Source organism: Kickxella alabastrina, assembly GCF_025024165.1.
Source record: "Kickxella alabastrina strain RSA 675 chromosome Unknown BX661scaffold_1, whole genome shotgun sequence".
Taxonomy (NCBI): Eukaryota; Fungi; Kickxellomycota; class Kickxellomycetes; order Kickxellales; family Kickxellaceae; genus Kickxella; species Kickxella alabastrina.
In genome coordinates, this window is record NW_026251472.1 from 1,310,454 (window position 1) to 1,326,300 (window position 15,847).

A 15,847-nucleotide genomic window follows, 5' to 3' on the forward strand; every position below is an offset into this window, starting at 1 on the left:
TGTTCGCAATTTAGAGATGACGACACACATGACAAAATAAATTAATTATCTGCATTCGTTTTTCCATGATAGATGTGACATAACGAGCAAAGGCAAACTGCACATGGCAGAGCGCAGCGCCAACATGGCAAAACAAAGTCAAATTATAAATAAAAATACACCCAAAAATGGCTCTCTTCCATCTCTGCATCCTCCAAAAGAATTCATTATTCATCTTTTTTTTGAGATCTCGGTTAACTGCGAAATTGTGGTTTTATTCTTGTTATCTGCTTTGAGAGAGGAGTAAAGAAAAATCACGGTTTAATGAACAAAGGAACAATTTGGTTCCCAAATGTCCGTATGCACAAAAAGGTATGCGGGGGGAGGAAGACAAGTATGAGAGTAAACTGGGTGCAGTACTCAATGCAAGGAAGAGTGCAAACTGCATTTGATTAAACGATTGTTTGCCAGCGCATAAGGCAAAATATACGAATATACCCAATTTTTGGAAATGAGCAGAGGAGCGGAGAAGCAGAGCGATATTTCCAGAAGAGGATATTTAGGGTTCCGATGAAAATTAAAATTTTATTATATTCCGAGGCTAACAGGAACCCTCTTTGTCTCTCATAATATTTTGTATTTTTATAATTTTCTTATTCTTTGTTCGTCTGCTCTTACATTATTTTCATAGAAACTAGCCTTTACTTGCGCGCCCCGCTTCAGCCTCAGCTTCAGTACATACAATAAAAGAAAAGGAAAAATACCAGTGCAGCTCGCACCGTATCTTTCACACAGTGCCTCAACATTAGCCCTCGCACTTTCGACCCAAATGCCGAGCGTTGGGAAAGAGCAACAGCCAGAAATTACTAGCAGGGGTCAGTTTTACGATGGGCCCATCATCCCACCATTTGCACCGGGCGAATATATCGGGCTATTTGTAGTCAACAGCATTAGCATTCTCTGCAGCCTATTTGTCATGGGCTTTATCCATATGTACCGCAACACAATATCGGTTGTGGCAGCCACAAGACAGCTTGGAAAACGGCGAACACTTCGGCGACCAGTAGGTACACGAGCAGTAGAGTATCTGGTGTTGCCCGCGTCCCTGCGGCTCTTGTTTATAGCCTCGATAATCGATATACTGTACAGCATATTTCGCATATACAGTTTGTCAGTCAGCATGTCTGGGTTTTCGGGAAGCCATCAAAACAATTGCGAGGCATCCATGGCCGGGGTGACATTCTTTAATCTCATGTCTGTATTTGTCAGGGCGCTTCTAAACGTGCACTTGCAACTGGTCATTATAAACAACACGAGCAGAGCGCTTGTCTATGGGCGGCACTTTTTGATCGGCGCTTTTGCAGTTTCAATTGTGCTTGCGATTCTTCCCATAATCACGCACAACTACGTGTGGCTCACACTCGATCCGACAATGGGCAACTCTCACTGTGGGTACTTTCCCTTGCGCAAGACGACTGACAACATGCAGGGCATACCACTGGCCTATGTATGGACTCAAGCGATGGCACGGAAGGCGCTGCAAAAGGGACTCATAATCATGTGGTTGACAAACTTTGCCTGGGTGACGCTGACAGTATTCTACGGGGCCGTGGTCATTGTGTCAGTTGTGATTCGGCTCGCCCATCAGAATACGACGCTCAACCGCATTGCCCATGGCCAGGGATTGATTCTCAAGCAGGAGTACCAGCGAAAGCGGCAGTTCCTTCACACTGCCACCAAAGTCGTGCGACGCATTTTGCAATTTCCCCTGATGGTCGTGGTGTGCCACATCTTCGAGGTGGTATACGGAATGGTAACTTTGACGCGGGCGTTGCAGTTGATGCGTGCCGATACCCTGGGTAGTGCCGCTGCCGACACCAACACGCGTTTGACACGCCTGTACTTGACATCCCAATTCATGTTGGCCATGGAGGGAATAATTACGTTGTTATTTTTGCCATTGGAGCCGCCGATTCGCTTGATGCTTCATAGGCAGTATTTGCGCTGGAAATCTGATCTGTGTCACCTGGGCACAATTAAAAAATCGATGCGACGCAGGCCAGCAGAAAACTGGCCGTGTGCGAGATCTCACTATCCACCCCTGCAACCAAGCTACGACGATGATCTGGATTTGCCACTACCATGGTGCGACAAAACGTTGACCGCTTGTGCCCGCAACAGTAGCTTGGATCCTAATGGGATTTACCACTTTGCTACAAAATTCAGCGGCAGCAGCAGCTATAACAACAACACCAGTCCTAGTGCATCTTCGGCATCTTCATCCTCACCTCTGGGCGCAGCCAGTGACAAGCGGCTTCAGAAAGGCGACAGCAAGTCGATTCAGCGGCCAAAGTCAGTTTACAAATCAAAGACGCTGGACGAGTTTCCGTGGGACATCGTAGCTGTTTCCAGGCAGGGCGGGCCAAGCACAGGCGCGCCAATAGCTGAAGTACCTGAACAGAGAATTGCTAGCATTGCATTGGCCATGCGCAATGATGGGCTGCCGGTGCAGCAGTGGTATGTGCCCGAGTCTCCCAACCGCAAATTCACAGCGGCAGACCTCTCTGAGTTTTCCCCAGATCTCAGTGTCAACAACACGCTGGTGACCAGATCTTGCAGTAGCAGCCGTCATATCAATGCAGTCGAAATCTAGGCAACATCTGGACACATTTTGGTTGTTGGGGCTCTAATTTTGATTTAAAAATGGGAATGAAAGAATTTTATAGGGAATGAAAAATTTTGTTCTTATCGTTTTAGGTCATACGAATTTGTCTGCGGGCACGCGTGGGTGCATGTAAATAAAACGTATTGCATTATCTATAATATTTTATTTGCAACATCGAGTAAATAAATATCCATGTGTAGCATTTTTTATTATTCACATTGTCTAAAATATTTATTGCTCAGTTCTTTTGTGTGTGCCATGCTTTATTCCGATATACAGCTTGTCACAATACAGCAACACTGAACTGGCATGCCTATAGAGTTTGCCATTTTGCAGTGTGAGAATTATAAACGGATAAAGACAGCGCCTCAAATAATGTGATATTGCATGTACGCACCGGGTCATGCTCAATAAAAAATATATGTATACAAAATACAAATACATTCGGAAACATTCAGAATAAAAAATGGCGTATGCGCTCTCTTTGCTGACATTGCTTATATTTTTTGGAATATTATCCGTGGACAAGTTTTCCATTTTTAAAAAGCGGCTTTCCCAAAACAATTGAGGGGAATGCATTATAGAAATAGACTAATGGGTATTAAACAAATGGTACTTGCATTTTTTGCAGCGTGGGATAAACAAAAATGTTATAGTGGATGTGTCATTTATATTTAATGCCCTGTTTTTCACTTGAAAATAAATAAATAAATGTATATCCGGTGTACACATGCTGCCATTGCTGTTTTTGAGACTGTAATGTTACGCCATCCCGCTATATGTAAAACTTTTTTTTCCAATTTGAACATGAGCTTTTCAATTCAATTGTTCTTGAATGCCAAATCAAGTTGTAAATGCTAATTGGGTTTTCTCCTAGTTGCAAAAAACCCAATAGTCGTATATATTAGAGATAACAGCAAAACATAGCTCCTGACTGCTAGCAAAATAAAGAAACTATACTTATAATCTGTTGCGCACACACACTGATATATGGATACATGTCAACCGCCTTGGTTGTTGTAACAAGGAATAAACATTGCACTTATAGTGCAATGTTTTTTAGTAAATTTTCAATTATACAAGTGTATATAATATGTGATTCTTCTAAGCATAATGGCACATGTTATTCCAGAACTAAAAATAAAAATTGAGAAAATATTGGTGACGTGTCGTCATCGCTATTTTTTTATCCTGACCAATCGTAAAATTCACTTATTGGATATGCGAAAAGAATATAAAAGTCATGCACTTCTCACACGCACGTTTTAAAATATATATTTATATATTTCAAATGCTTTTTTTACTCTGTGCCCTATTTTGATTACTAAAACATGTCAGATGTCCGCACATCTGATCGTTCTTATTGTGAAAAATGAGTGTGATGGGAATGTAAATGACGGATTCAATTTGTCTGCCATCTTTGAGTCCATTTGCATATTTTGACAAATGAATATTGCTTTCCGTATCCGTTTGTCCAATATTCAGTAACTGCATGTGAAATTATTTGGAAAGCACGATTGTCATATCGTAAATCCATATCTAGATTTTAAAATATGTGAGTTGGGTCAAATAGACCCTGGCTTTGTACCCGCGAGCTTCTCGTTCACAGAGTGGTCAGTGCATGTGAACACTGAAAATAATACAGCTTCCAGATAGCTGCAATAACAGTAACAATTGGCATGAAAATGCTGTTATCATTTCAAAAATGAGAACATCGTGCATTAATTGCGTTTTCAAAGTGCAAATACCACGCATGTTTTCTTTGTCATGCTTTTCAGCCCTCCACATCAACAAATGTTTTGCGCAGCCATCGTGGCAGCATAAATATTCCCAATATTCTCAAATGACAAACATCTAAATATTGTTTGGGGTTGGAGGGGGATGAAGAAGAAATAATAATATTGCAGAAGTTGCGATTAGAACATGTTCTGGAAAACTAAATGCTTCTCAATTGCAGTCATATTTTTTGTTTGGTTCTGTAAAAAGGAGACCTAAAAATGATTGGGTTGAAAACATACTCTCTTATTAAATGTTTTCTCTTGCCATTTATATATAAAATAAAAATTGTTATACCGCAAGTGAATCGGGATTATGCAGGCAGGTGTAGATTAAAATATATGTAGATGCAAAAAAGAATAAATAAACGTGATCGTATCAATACACAATGAGGTCATAGCAAGGTCAAGCAGGAAAACTGCAGACTGCTTTGCAATACAGATAAAGAACCAGCATTTTTATTGACAATATCGGTGTAAAGTTAAAATTAAACCCTCTAATTAGAATTTGTTCCAGCATGTCCAACTCGCTACATTCATACTATGTATCTTTTGGGTTGGCTGAAACAGAAAGCCCCAAATATCCCCAATACCAAAGACACCCCCCTTTTCATACATACCCCCGACTCACAACCCACCCCCACTTCTCGTAAAATGACATTCTAGATTTATTTTCATCTGCTGATATTGCTGTTTTTCTCACCTTTGTGCTTCTCGGGATGCAGGTGAACAGCGAGCAGCCGCAGGCTTGAAAACAAGATACATATATGGCTATAGAAAAGTATAAACACAATGAATAATATGGCGCGCATTAATGTTTTTCTTGTCAATAAACATGCTGAAAAGTGGAAGCAACTGGAAAAAGTATTTAACTAGTTCAAGGTGGAATCACTCTTTTTCCAAATACAATTTTTATTTTTATCCCTATCCTCTACTGTACACTCTTACCAACTCGCTCACTCGCTCGCTCACACCCCAACTCTATTCAGATTTAGTTCCTTTCTTTTTTATTAACAAACATCTCATTCACTTTGACAACAAGCAAACAAAAACAATGGAGAGCAGACGGATATCCCTTCCAAGCTTCCACGAGATTTCAAAGAGCCTACCTAAACCACAAGCAGTTCTTCACAACACCACACCAGCCCCAATGTCCATTCCACTTTCTGGTAGCCGACCAACACACAGCAGGGGTCCCAGCAGCCCTTCCTCATACCAACCTTATCCCCCCCAAACTACGGCCCAAGACAATATACATTTTCCGCACTCGCAGCACATATTATCGGGTTTTCTAGGCAGTAAGCAGCCCGAGAAAATCTCCTACGAACTCGCATACGGAGTAATAATGCCAGTCCACGCAAAACAGCCAGTAGGAAATAACGTACAAGTAGTGGCGCAGATGAAAGCAGATCACACCAGGCAAGCGGGCATTGCAGCATCTATGCCCAACACTTCATTTATGCACACCCCATCTCTGCCAGCTGCGGCAGCCCCAATGACAACAACGTCACAGTATGCGCCTTACCACACGGAAAATAACACACACGTGTCAATGTCAGCGTCACCTCCTAGCAACTTTAACACAAGGGAAAAGTCCAATTCATCACGCGCTTCAGCCTCCAACCATTATATTCGCCGCTCTCCGCCACCAACCTCACAACAAGTGCTCACAAAAGCAATGGTGTCTCCAATGCAGCAGCAAAGAAAAATGCAGATTATCTCTCAGCAGTATACAAATCATCCTATATCTGCGCCAGCAAGTCGTTTTACTAGGCAGGAGCCGCAAAGCCAGCTGCCTCAAGATCATTCGGCGTCAGAGTTTATAGAGGGTGACGACGGCGATGAAAGCGGAATGGGATGCTATGACGAGATGCGCAACTCAGCAATAGATAACGGGCTGGACGGTGATGGCAATGTGATGACAACCGCAAAGATTCGCACAATCCATAAACTGGCTGAAAGACGGCGGCGACGCGAGATGAAGAATCTTTTTGACATGCTCCGCAAGTGCCTGCCCATTGACAAGACTATTAGGCTGAGCAAGTGGGAGGTGCTGAAAAAGTCAATCGAGGTCATTTCGAGCCAAGACACCGAGATCCATATGCTCAGGGCACACATTGCCGCGTCCAGCGTGGTGCCAAACGGCAGCACTGACATTAACAAAATCTTCAGCAATAGTAGCACCAGTAACGGTAGCAATTAGTAATCTACAACCAGTATTCAATCGGATTTATGTCTTCGGTGTAACCAAAATTTCGGTATATGGTTTAAATCCACAATATATATTTATAAAATAATGCTAAGGTGGTAACCAATGGTTTGGCGCTCGACCAATTACGAGGGCACATCTTCCAGGCGCACCTGCAGCTCGGATATGCGCTCGCAAGTCTCGGCCAAGGCCTCTTGCTCGTTTTCTAACGTGCTTTTAATATTTTCCAGCACGGAATCTGATACCTGCGGCTGTGCCTTACCCGGCGTGCCGCTGCACCCAGCCGCGGGGTTGACGCTCTTAGACAAAGCACGCATTTCGTTCAGCCGCTCCTGCAGACGATCAACCAGCTGCTCGTACCCAGCCGCCCCATTAATGCCGTCATCCATGCGGCGCACATCCTGCGCAAATGCACGCTCGGTAGGTGTGAGTTCTGGCTGATAGTGCGTGATCAACTGGCGCAGCATATGGTCGACACGCATACCCTGGCGACTGGCATTGTCGCGTAGCCTGTTAATGCGCTGCTGCGATGCGCGCATCTGGTTAAAGTGGTTCTGAAAGCCCAAAGAAATTTTCGACAGTTTGTCGTACTGCCGCTTGTGCTCCTTGACCTGCAGATCGAGATGTGCGCGCATGTTTGTGTGTGCCTGCGAGATGGAAGCCAACTGGGCACGCAGCTGGCCGACGACTTCGCCCAGAATGCGCAGCTTGGCCTCGCCCACATCGACGTTGACACCGTCGGCCCTATCGTTGTCGCCCAGCACCAGGCGGGGTTGGTGGATAGGCATTTGCGCAGGCTCATTGTAGCCGGACGCAGGAAGACAAGGCACATAAACGATGTCCTTGGCGCCAATCGACAAGTCAAGGCGCCGGGGAGCACGGCCATCGCCCTTTGCAGAGGCAAGTGTTGCTTCGACCTCGCCTTCGCGCTCGGATATCAGCGGCAGCGAAGCGCCCACAAGCTGGCTGGGTGCAACCAGTGCCAGCAGCGAGTACGAGAGGTAAATATCATCGACAACTGCCGCGCCAACCACCGGCATCGCACGCTCCCCGTTGCAAGGATTAGTGTGAACAACGCACTGCACGGTGGGTTGCGCAGCAGCAAGGCGCTCGAGCATCGCGGCATGGCTGGCCTCATCTCCCTGCGAAACAGAGCGGTCCAGAAGTGTGCCAAATGTGCGCAGGTCAATCCGATGCGCGCCACGCGAGTGCAGCGCGTAGAAAATGCTGCCGCTGAGCGGGTCGCCCACAAGCGCAACGGCGCCAGACGGACGCTGATTATAAGTGGTGTCGCCGGTGACCAGCGAGTTGATGGCCAGATCGACGCTGGCCAGGGTTGCCAGCACAGGCAGAGAGCGCCCGCGCATCGCGTGCTTGATATCAGCCCAGCGGCCAATGACAGGCTCTAGGTCGGCAAATATGTCGACGTGTGCGTCGCAGTACGCAACGGCTATGAGTCCCAGCCCACCGGGTGTCTCCAAACGCAGCACAGCGCTGGCATCGTCGCTCACATCGCCGGTCTCCGAGTTCGAGTCTGAGTCTGAATCATAGCTGCCAATGGGCTCTGGCTCGGGCTGCATCAAGAACGGACCTTGCGGCGCCAGTGGCTGTGCCAGCGCAGCAGGAAGCGCCAGACACACACGATCGTCATCATTGTCGGCGCCTGCCAATTCACGCACTTGCTCCAGCCAGCGCACAGCAGCGCGTGCCTCGACAAGCTCGGGTGGCGAAACCACAGTTCCGTTGGTCTCGTACTCCTCCGCCTGCCACTCGCGCACATCGAGGGTCGCGGTCTCATACAGAGCATTCAGCCACGCGCGGTCCGCATAGCAGCGCTGCGGTAGCAGTGGGCACAGCGCATAAATGGAACCGCCGGTGGTCGCTACATACACGGTTGCGCGCGCCCACCCAGCGGCACCAGCGCCGCCCATGCTCATGGACACAGTCTGGTCTGCCGAAAACCCTCCGCGGAATACCGCGACAGTCTGCTCGGGCTCATCGACTGACTCGGATACGTCAAATAGCCGCAGTGTCCCGCTCGCATATAAAATAGCAATGTGTGATTCGGCCGTGGACATGGCGTGCCACAGGACGTCGACGACGCGCGCGCTAGCTGCCGAAGACATGTTGCTCAATGCCATTGACCGACAGTCAACCCAGTGTGCTTGTTGCGCCTCGTCATCGTCATGCCGCGCCGAATCGAACGCGCCGCCACTGCGCCCCGTTGCTCCACGCGCCGGTAGGACCACCACAGCCACGGTCTGAGCACCCATGGCCGCGAGCAGCTTGCCATTGGTGTTAATAACTAGTTTACGAATATCAAAGGTCAGTGCTTCGCACCCAAGGCGGAACCACTCGACGCCACAAACCGCGTCCTCCTTCGACACTCCGTCCCGCGCGCCAAGTCTCCGGCTTTCGCTCTTCACAAACGCGTCCTTGCACGCCTTCAGATTGATCCAACGCACCTCACTGCCCACCGCGACAAAAAAATCAGTGCCCCGCACGGCAACTCGCTCGCGGCGCACACCATTAGGTTTGCTCGTTGATGCAGAACTGACTGATGGCAACTGCGGCGGCTCTGAGAATATCGGGTGCTGTGCGAGTATTTGAAGCCATTCGTCAGCCTCTACAAGCAGAAATAATAAAATCAAATTGCTTGTCAATTCAGTTGTTTAAAATCATACATTAGCGCCAATTGCCGTTATATTTTTTTCGCTCTCACCAACGAGTGACTTACCCGTGCTCATGTTTGTCGATAGAAGTTGTGTGTATGTGTTTGTTTGTTTGTTTGGGTGAATTTAAAGAAAGCTAAAAGACAAAGTAGAGATAAATAGCACGAGAAGAAAAAAACGAATTTCTTCGAAATTGTGGTTTGTTTATTTATTTCGAGAGAAGAAAAAGTAAAATCATGGTTTTTTTGTGCTGCGACTTTTTTTTCGCGCTTTGCACCTCGTCCTCATCCTCGCTCAGCATCCTACATTTTGGGGGCGATACACAACGTACTTGCAGGGAGAGGCGAAAAAAGCATCAAGCATACACTTCGATCAAATTAAATCACAACATATTGACACCACCCACATGTCAATGCCACCAATATATAATGGCCAACACATTGAGCTGCTTTTTTCCATAAACTTTTATTTTTGAAAAGTTTGTCGCCATTTATATATTTGTCGGTTATTTAAAGATATTGGGAGAGCAAAAAAACTTGAACTTTGTTAAAAACGTAAATAGAAAAATGATGATAAAAGATGGATGAAGAAAAAGATTTAGCGCATAAAAATAATTCCCAAAGCTATTTTTTTAAAGGCTGAGCCACAAGGTTTGTGAAAGAAAAGAAAGTAAATGTCCTGCCGCCCCAATGCTTGGTGAGTTGAATAGAGTACAACTACTATCAGAGCAACAAAGTGGGTGTTGATTATGAATTGAAATGAATGGAGTTAGTTGATGGCGGAAATAACGATGAAGATTTGCAGATGCTGAAAATGCTAAAACAAAAAACATAGTGAACAGAGAGCAAAGAGCGGGCAGCGTGCGACAGCGAGTCAGACAGACAGTCATGAAAGAAATGCAAGATAAATTGGTAGGCCGAAAGAACAACCGGATGTGCGAGTGTAAACTGACGGACAAACAGGGAGGCGCTGATGGTAAAGGTAACCAAGAAATAAATAGACTTGGCGGTCGTTAATATCATAAATACTGCGCCCCACGTACAATGGAAACTCGCTGCTGCTTGCTTACAACATATTGTTGTTGGACTCGGGATCAACCGCGCACAAAGCCGCTGGGTCGATCGTGTTTGTCTTGGAAGGGCACTGCCAGCCCGCAAGATCTTGTCCAAGTACGCTCATAAGAGACGACGGGTCACGAAGCATCTCGTCGTAAAATGCCAAAATACCCTGGTTGTTGCCGTTATCGCTGCCTGCAGCCATGTTGCCCGAAACTGCCGCCTCCATCGTCGATACGTTGGCCATGCGTCCCTGAGCCTGGCCAATGCTGCTGTGGCTGTGGCTGTGGCTGTGTCCGTGGTTGTGTCCAGACATGTGCATATGGGCGTTGCCGTGCGCGTCAAGCGCTCCCATGCTGGCCATATGGTGCAACTGTGGAGGGTGCATCTGCATATCTGACACAGGTCCTGGTACCGGCCCTTGCATTCCTGCAAACATTGCCCACTCAGCGGGCGAGCCGTTGATGGCGCCATCACCAACCATGCCCATTGGGTGTCCGTCTCCAAGCATTGGGAGCGTCATATCCTGAATTTCGCCGTTCATCGAGACACCCATGTTGTTAGCAAACCGCTGCTGCAGCTGCTGTTGGGGCTGCTGCTGCTGCAGCTGCTGCTGGTGGTGGAAGTGCTGCTGGTGGTGGTGCTGATTGTGGAACTGATGTTGCTGGTGCTGCTGCTGTATGTTGGCAAACGCCTGGGTTACACTCTCAGGTCCGTGCCACGACAGCCTTGACTGCAGGTTGTTTGTGGGGCGGCGTGCGGTGAAGACTATATCGCTGTTATTGCTGCTGCCCATATTCTCCATGCTCTCGACGAACATGCCGGACCCGTCCATGGCTGCGGTCGCCGGGTCGTTGAAGTGGCCGACAAAAGCGTTGAGGTACGGGCCGCTAGTCGCTGGGACCGAGGCCAGATCCATGGCGGACATCGGCATTGGCACCGAGCATGGCGACTGCATCTGGAAGTGGAACTGTGCTGACTGGTTCAAAGGGGTGTGCGTGTTTGTGTTAACCATGGCCATCGGGGCCGCACTAAGCAATGCCGGCGACGCATGGAAGGCTGGTGACTGTGCAAACGAAGCCTGCTGGTGTGACATTGTGACTGCGCTCAGCGCGCTGGGAGGGATTGAGCACGCGGCGCCCATGTGGCTCTGGGAGCTCGACACGCGCATCTTCTTCACGGAACCGCGCACGCTGACGGGAATGTTGTCGCAGTGCATTATGGTTCCAGACGAAGGCGACGCCATGCTGTTGGTCGAGGGAAGCGAGGTAGTTGAGGCTGTACCGTTCAGCCCGTTCCGTGTTAAGAGCTCATGCTGCTCCTTTGGCGGCACGCTGTGGGAGCGCTTGAGTGACTTGGCAGCCTTGATTGTGCGCGTCACCTTCTTGTCAGCCTTCTTGGATGCGGAGGAGGCCTTTTCAGCAACGGCCGAAGCGGCAGCGTCCTGCATCTGATCGGCGATGTCCATGCCCTCGTTGTCCGAGTTGGCGTTGTCACCGTTGCCGGTCGACTTGGCAGCGGCCATGGCGGCGGCGGCAGCGAGCGCCGCACGCCCAGAGCGGCTGCGGACGGGCTTGAAGTGGCCGCTGTTCAAGAACGACTCGTACCCAGGAGTAAAAGTCCAGAACGAGCCCTTGCCGGGATGTGCCTCGTCGCGCTTGACCTTCATGAAGCCCTTGTTGAGGGACAGGTTGTGTCTGATAGAGTTCTACAGCATGCATCGGCAGTAAAAGACCGGTCCGTCGGATGAATCCAGAAAGCGGATACGAAGACAGAGAAGCGGAAATAAAAGCTTTGGTTAGTCCAAATGAGTAGGCAGGGCTGGTCCTGCATACGCGGTGCTGGCCAAGAAAGGTGTATGTGGTGGGGAGGGCGAGGTGCATTGCATGTCAAAGGAGTGCAATATAAAAAAGCCAGATCACCAGAGTGATAAACAGAGTATAAATTAAACAGGAAAATCATCAAAAATTGCAGTGAACTTTTTTCGTTCACATATTGCTCCGGCAGCAGAGGCTGGAGCGCCATTTGCAAAGAAATGCGAATGTGCATGCAAGAAGCCTTTTTTGGCGCTAATTTGCCCTAAAAGGACAAAGAGGAGGCCATGCATGCTGATGTTCGGGCAGCAAAGGCAGTGCTCGCCCAATGATACGCGCACATTGGAAAACAGGCTGGCAAGACCGGCATGCATGAAGGTTGCAAATCCCTCCCTCTCCCGCAGGTCCAGTCTCTTTGGGCGCCCTCCTTTTGGGCAGCCCTATACCACCGCGCTCTCGTCGCCGGTGGACAAAAAAAGGAAGCGGAGAGCGACTTCGTATATTTTTCCCCAGCCCGAAACAAAGGCAAAGCAAAAAACAAAGGCAACTTTGGCACTGGCATGGCGGGCTGCACGCTTGGAGACACGTGTGCTGCGGCAAAACGCAAGGATGCAATGAAAGAAATGTCGCACAAGTCAAAGCAAACAATGCCAATTTGTGATGTATGATAAATCATCACACTAGGACACCGCATGACGTGCCGGCATGTACATGAATCGCAGGTCAGCAAGCGGTGCACATGTGCGTCGGGCGCCATGCTCAAAACCGTTGGGCAGCGCATGTAGCGGAAGGGACAAAGAATAATAGGCACAATGGTCTTCGAGGCATGCATTGGAAAGCAAGCACAATGGGGGAGGGACGACCAATTGGTCACAAAGATAATAAATGCTTACCTGCCAGTTCTGGCGCGTACGGTAGTACGGGAAGTTCTCCTGGATCCATTCGTAAATCCCGTTGAGAGTCCTGCGCTGCAACGGTGCGTCTTCGAGCGACTGGGCAATCAGCGATGCGTACGAGAAATCGGGCTTGTCGCTGCTGAGGATTGTCGCCGAGTCTGTGGTCAGAGTAGCTTCGCTGGGGGCACTGTCGGAAGCATTTACAGAAGGGCTGGGTGCAGCATTTCCCGAGACATTGCTGGAAACGTCTGACTGGGGAGGTGTGTTGGGCTGGGCGACCTGCTGCTGGCTCTGCTGAATTTGCTGGCTCTGCTGGTGCGTAAGAGCCACTGGTGTGGCCGGCAGCGGCGTGTGGTAGCCCGAGGCAATGTTCATGCTCGCAAAGTCCATTGTCGATGGCGAGAAAGGGCGCGCGGGGAACGCATCCTTGAGATAAGCAAAGTGCGCGCTGTTGATGTCGACCGCCGTTGTGGGAGTGTTGATGTCCATCTGCGAGTGGGCGAGGTTGAATGGGGCCACAATCGAAATTTCGGATGTGCCCGAAGCCATCTGCTGCTGCTGTTGCTGCTGTGCGTACTGAATGTTCATAAGCATGGGCGAGTGCTGCTGCGAAAGCGTAGGTGTGCTGTACTCAGAGTTCATCAGAAGAATGAGTGCTGTGTTTTGTGTGTGCGAGGAGAAAGGTGAAGAGAAGGGTGTGGATAGGTGAGTGCGTAATGAGGTGGAAAGGAGGTGCGAGAGAAGGCAGCTAGGTGTGCGAAAGATGAGGAAGGTATAGTAGGGATAGAGGGAATATAGGCGGAATAAAAGGTGAAAAAGGAAGAAAAAAGTTTAATGAAAAAATAGCTGTAAAGAGAAAAGAAGAGCGGTGCTACCGACTACTCATAAAAATGCAAGAATAAAGGCTTGAAATAAGATGAGACGGAAGGCTCTGCTGCTGGCGTGGCGTGCGATGCACAATGTGCAATAATCGTGCCGTGCCAAATAAAGAAACCGGGTGAGGTTACGCCGGAAGCTAAAAAATAGGGAGTGGGAAAATAACAAGTGGGCTCAAAAGGGCAAAAGCGGACCACCTGAGCAAAAAAGGGGAGAAAGAGGAAATCAAAGCAGGCCGAGCTAACTGGCAAGGCGTTGAGAATAAAAAATTGGATAAACCCTATAAAAAGCTAGCGATGTGTATAAGATGTTAAAAAATACCAGCCAAGAAAAATGTGGTCAAGTGCGGGTGTTAAAATCCAGTGTGCAAAATAAAAATAAAAATACTAAAAAAGGAACAAAGTTTAGATTTATAATTTTAATGCTAGCAAAAATGCGCGAGTTTATCGTTGTTAGGAAGGCGCGTGGTGTCCTTGGCTCCTCAAAAAAGAAGAGGGTTATTTTTCCCGGTGTTATAGGCAATATATGATGTAAAATGAGGAGAGCTGCAGTTGACTGTGCAAGTGCAAGTGTCGTTAAGAGGGCGGAATGTGTGAAGGTAGAGTTGGGTATAGGGAAAGGTGTCGGAATGAAGAAGGGGAAAGGTATTGAATGGTGTAGAGTGCAGAGGAAGAGGGGGGAGGTGGTTAATGTCGAATAAAAGAGAAGAATACGAACAAGAGAAGAAAAAGAAACAAGAAGTGTGTGCCAAGATGAGCCCGCTTTATTAAGTTGGAAGAGGGGATTGGAGGGGCGATGCAAGGCAGAATTTTTCTGGGGGCTGGCAAACGACAGAGCGCCATCGCGGTCTATCTATATCTAAATTGTGTCCGCTGAATGCTGCATGCCGGATTCTGGGAGCGCTTGGTTGGCGGGAGAAGGCAGTAGCACCAGCCGAGCCCGCCGCCGGTGCAGCTGCCATTCTCCACTGCTTCGGGCTGTGGCAATGATTGCAGCGTCGGTAGTAAAAAATCTTTTTTAACTGCTGCCCAGCACGACACATCACGCGGATGGGGGGACAGCTGCCCAAGCTACACAGTAGCAACTGTCCTTTTGCTGGCCTCTGCGAGTGCGACTGAAAAGTGGCGCCAAAAGCGTCCTTGTTCCATTGGCATTGTTCTGTCGTTAGTGCTGCCTGTCTGGTGTGCGCAATCCGGCTCTGGACACAAGCAGCATCCTATTCTGGATTCGGACACACAGGCACATTTCAGGAAATTGGGCTTGAGCGCCCTTTAATAACATAATCGCATTTGCGCGCTGCCATTCACTTTCTCACAGCCTGAGGTGGTGGCCGTGCGCCAAGGGACACGCTAATGCGAAGAGTAATTAGGAGATGCTCAGCGCTGCACATTCGCTCTCTCTTTCTCTCTGCACATTCGCTCCCTATTCCGAGTTTGAAGTGATCGGCGTCGCTCAATTTTTTACATTGATACAGCCACGCGGAGAATACAGAAAGAGAAAGGCCCCGTCGCGCTGAAAAAATTGGCGTATGATGAAAGAATTTGCCCTTATTTGCAAAAAAATGACAAAGCTGAGGATGGGGAACAGGTACATGCATGCAAATCAACGCGGATGCCGTCGTTTGGCGTTACTCCGCAATAATTATCAATCTGCTTTCAACCACTTTTGTATGCCATCGTATGGCTATAGGTATGCATGCTGAACCATCATACTCAAACCGCGGTCCAGACCGCCCATTTATTCAGTATGGGATGATGCGAATAGCTCCATTTGCATCAATCAGGCCATCGCCGCCCGCCAAGTAGCACCCATCAGACCACTCTGCACTCTGCACTCTGCACTCTGCACTCTGCACTCTGCACTCTGCACTCTGTACTTTGCCTTTGGATTCAAACTACGGTTTGCG

At 48.3% G+C, this 15,847-nt stretch overlaps 4 protein-coding genes across 4 annotated transcripts; 2 read left to right on the forward strand and 2 right to left on the reverse strand.

Moving 5' to 3' along the window:
* The first annotated feature begins 610 nt into the window (after positions 1–610).
* Positions 611–2,871, forward strand: BX661DRAFT_175790 (uncharacterized protein). The gene has a single exon (XM_051534172.1). The coding sequence runs from the start codon at positions 809–811 to the stop codon at positions 2,630–2,632; it is 1,824 nt and encodes a 607-aa protein (XP_051395319.1). The 5' UTR covers positions 611–808; the 3' UTR covers positions 2,633–2,871.
* A 3,256-nt stretch (positions 2,872–6,127) lies between these two features.
* On the forward strand, positions 6,128–6,622 carry BX661DRAFT_195497 (uncharacterized protein; the record flags this gene model as incomplete). The annotated part of the gene is made up of 1 exon (XM_051537949.1): positions 6,128–6,622. The coding sequence occupies one exon, from the start codon at positions 6,128–6,130 to the stop codon at positions 6,620–6,622; it is 495 nt and encodes a 164-aa protein (XP_051395320.1).
* An 81-nt stretch (positions 6,623–6,703) lies between these two features.
* BX661DRAFT_175793 (uncharacterized protein) lies at positions 6,704–9,568 on the reverse strand. The gene is made up of 2 exons (XM_051534173.1): positions 9,366–9,568; positions 6,704–9,254 (listed from the first exon to the last, which is right to left on the reverse strand). The coding sequence occupies exons 1-2, from the start codon at positions 9,373–9,375 to the stop codon at positions 6,754–6,756; spliced, it is 2,511 nt and encodes an 836-aa protein (XP_051395321.1). The 5' UTR covers positions 9,376–9,568; the 3' UTR covers positions 6,704–6,753.
* Positions 9,569–12,818: 3,250 nt separating this feature from the next.
* On the reverse strand, positions 12,819–13,978 carry BX661DRAFT_8629 (uncharacterized protein). Its single transcript, XM_051539533.1, has one exon. It carries the CDS (start codon positions 13,705–13,707, stop codon positions 12,850–12,852), a length of 858 nt encoding a protein of 285 aa, XP_051395322.1. The 5' UTR covers positions 13,708–13,978; the 3' UTR covers positions 12,819–12,849.
* Between the last annotated feature and the right edge of the window lie 1,869 nt (positions 13,979–15,847).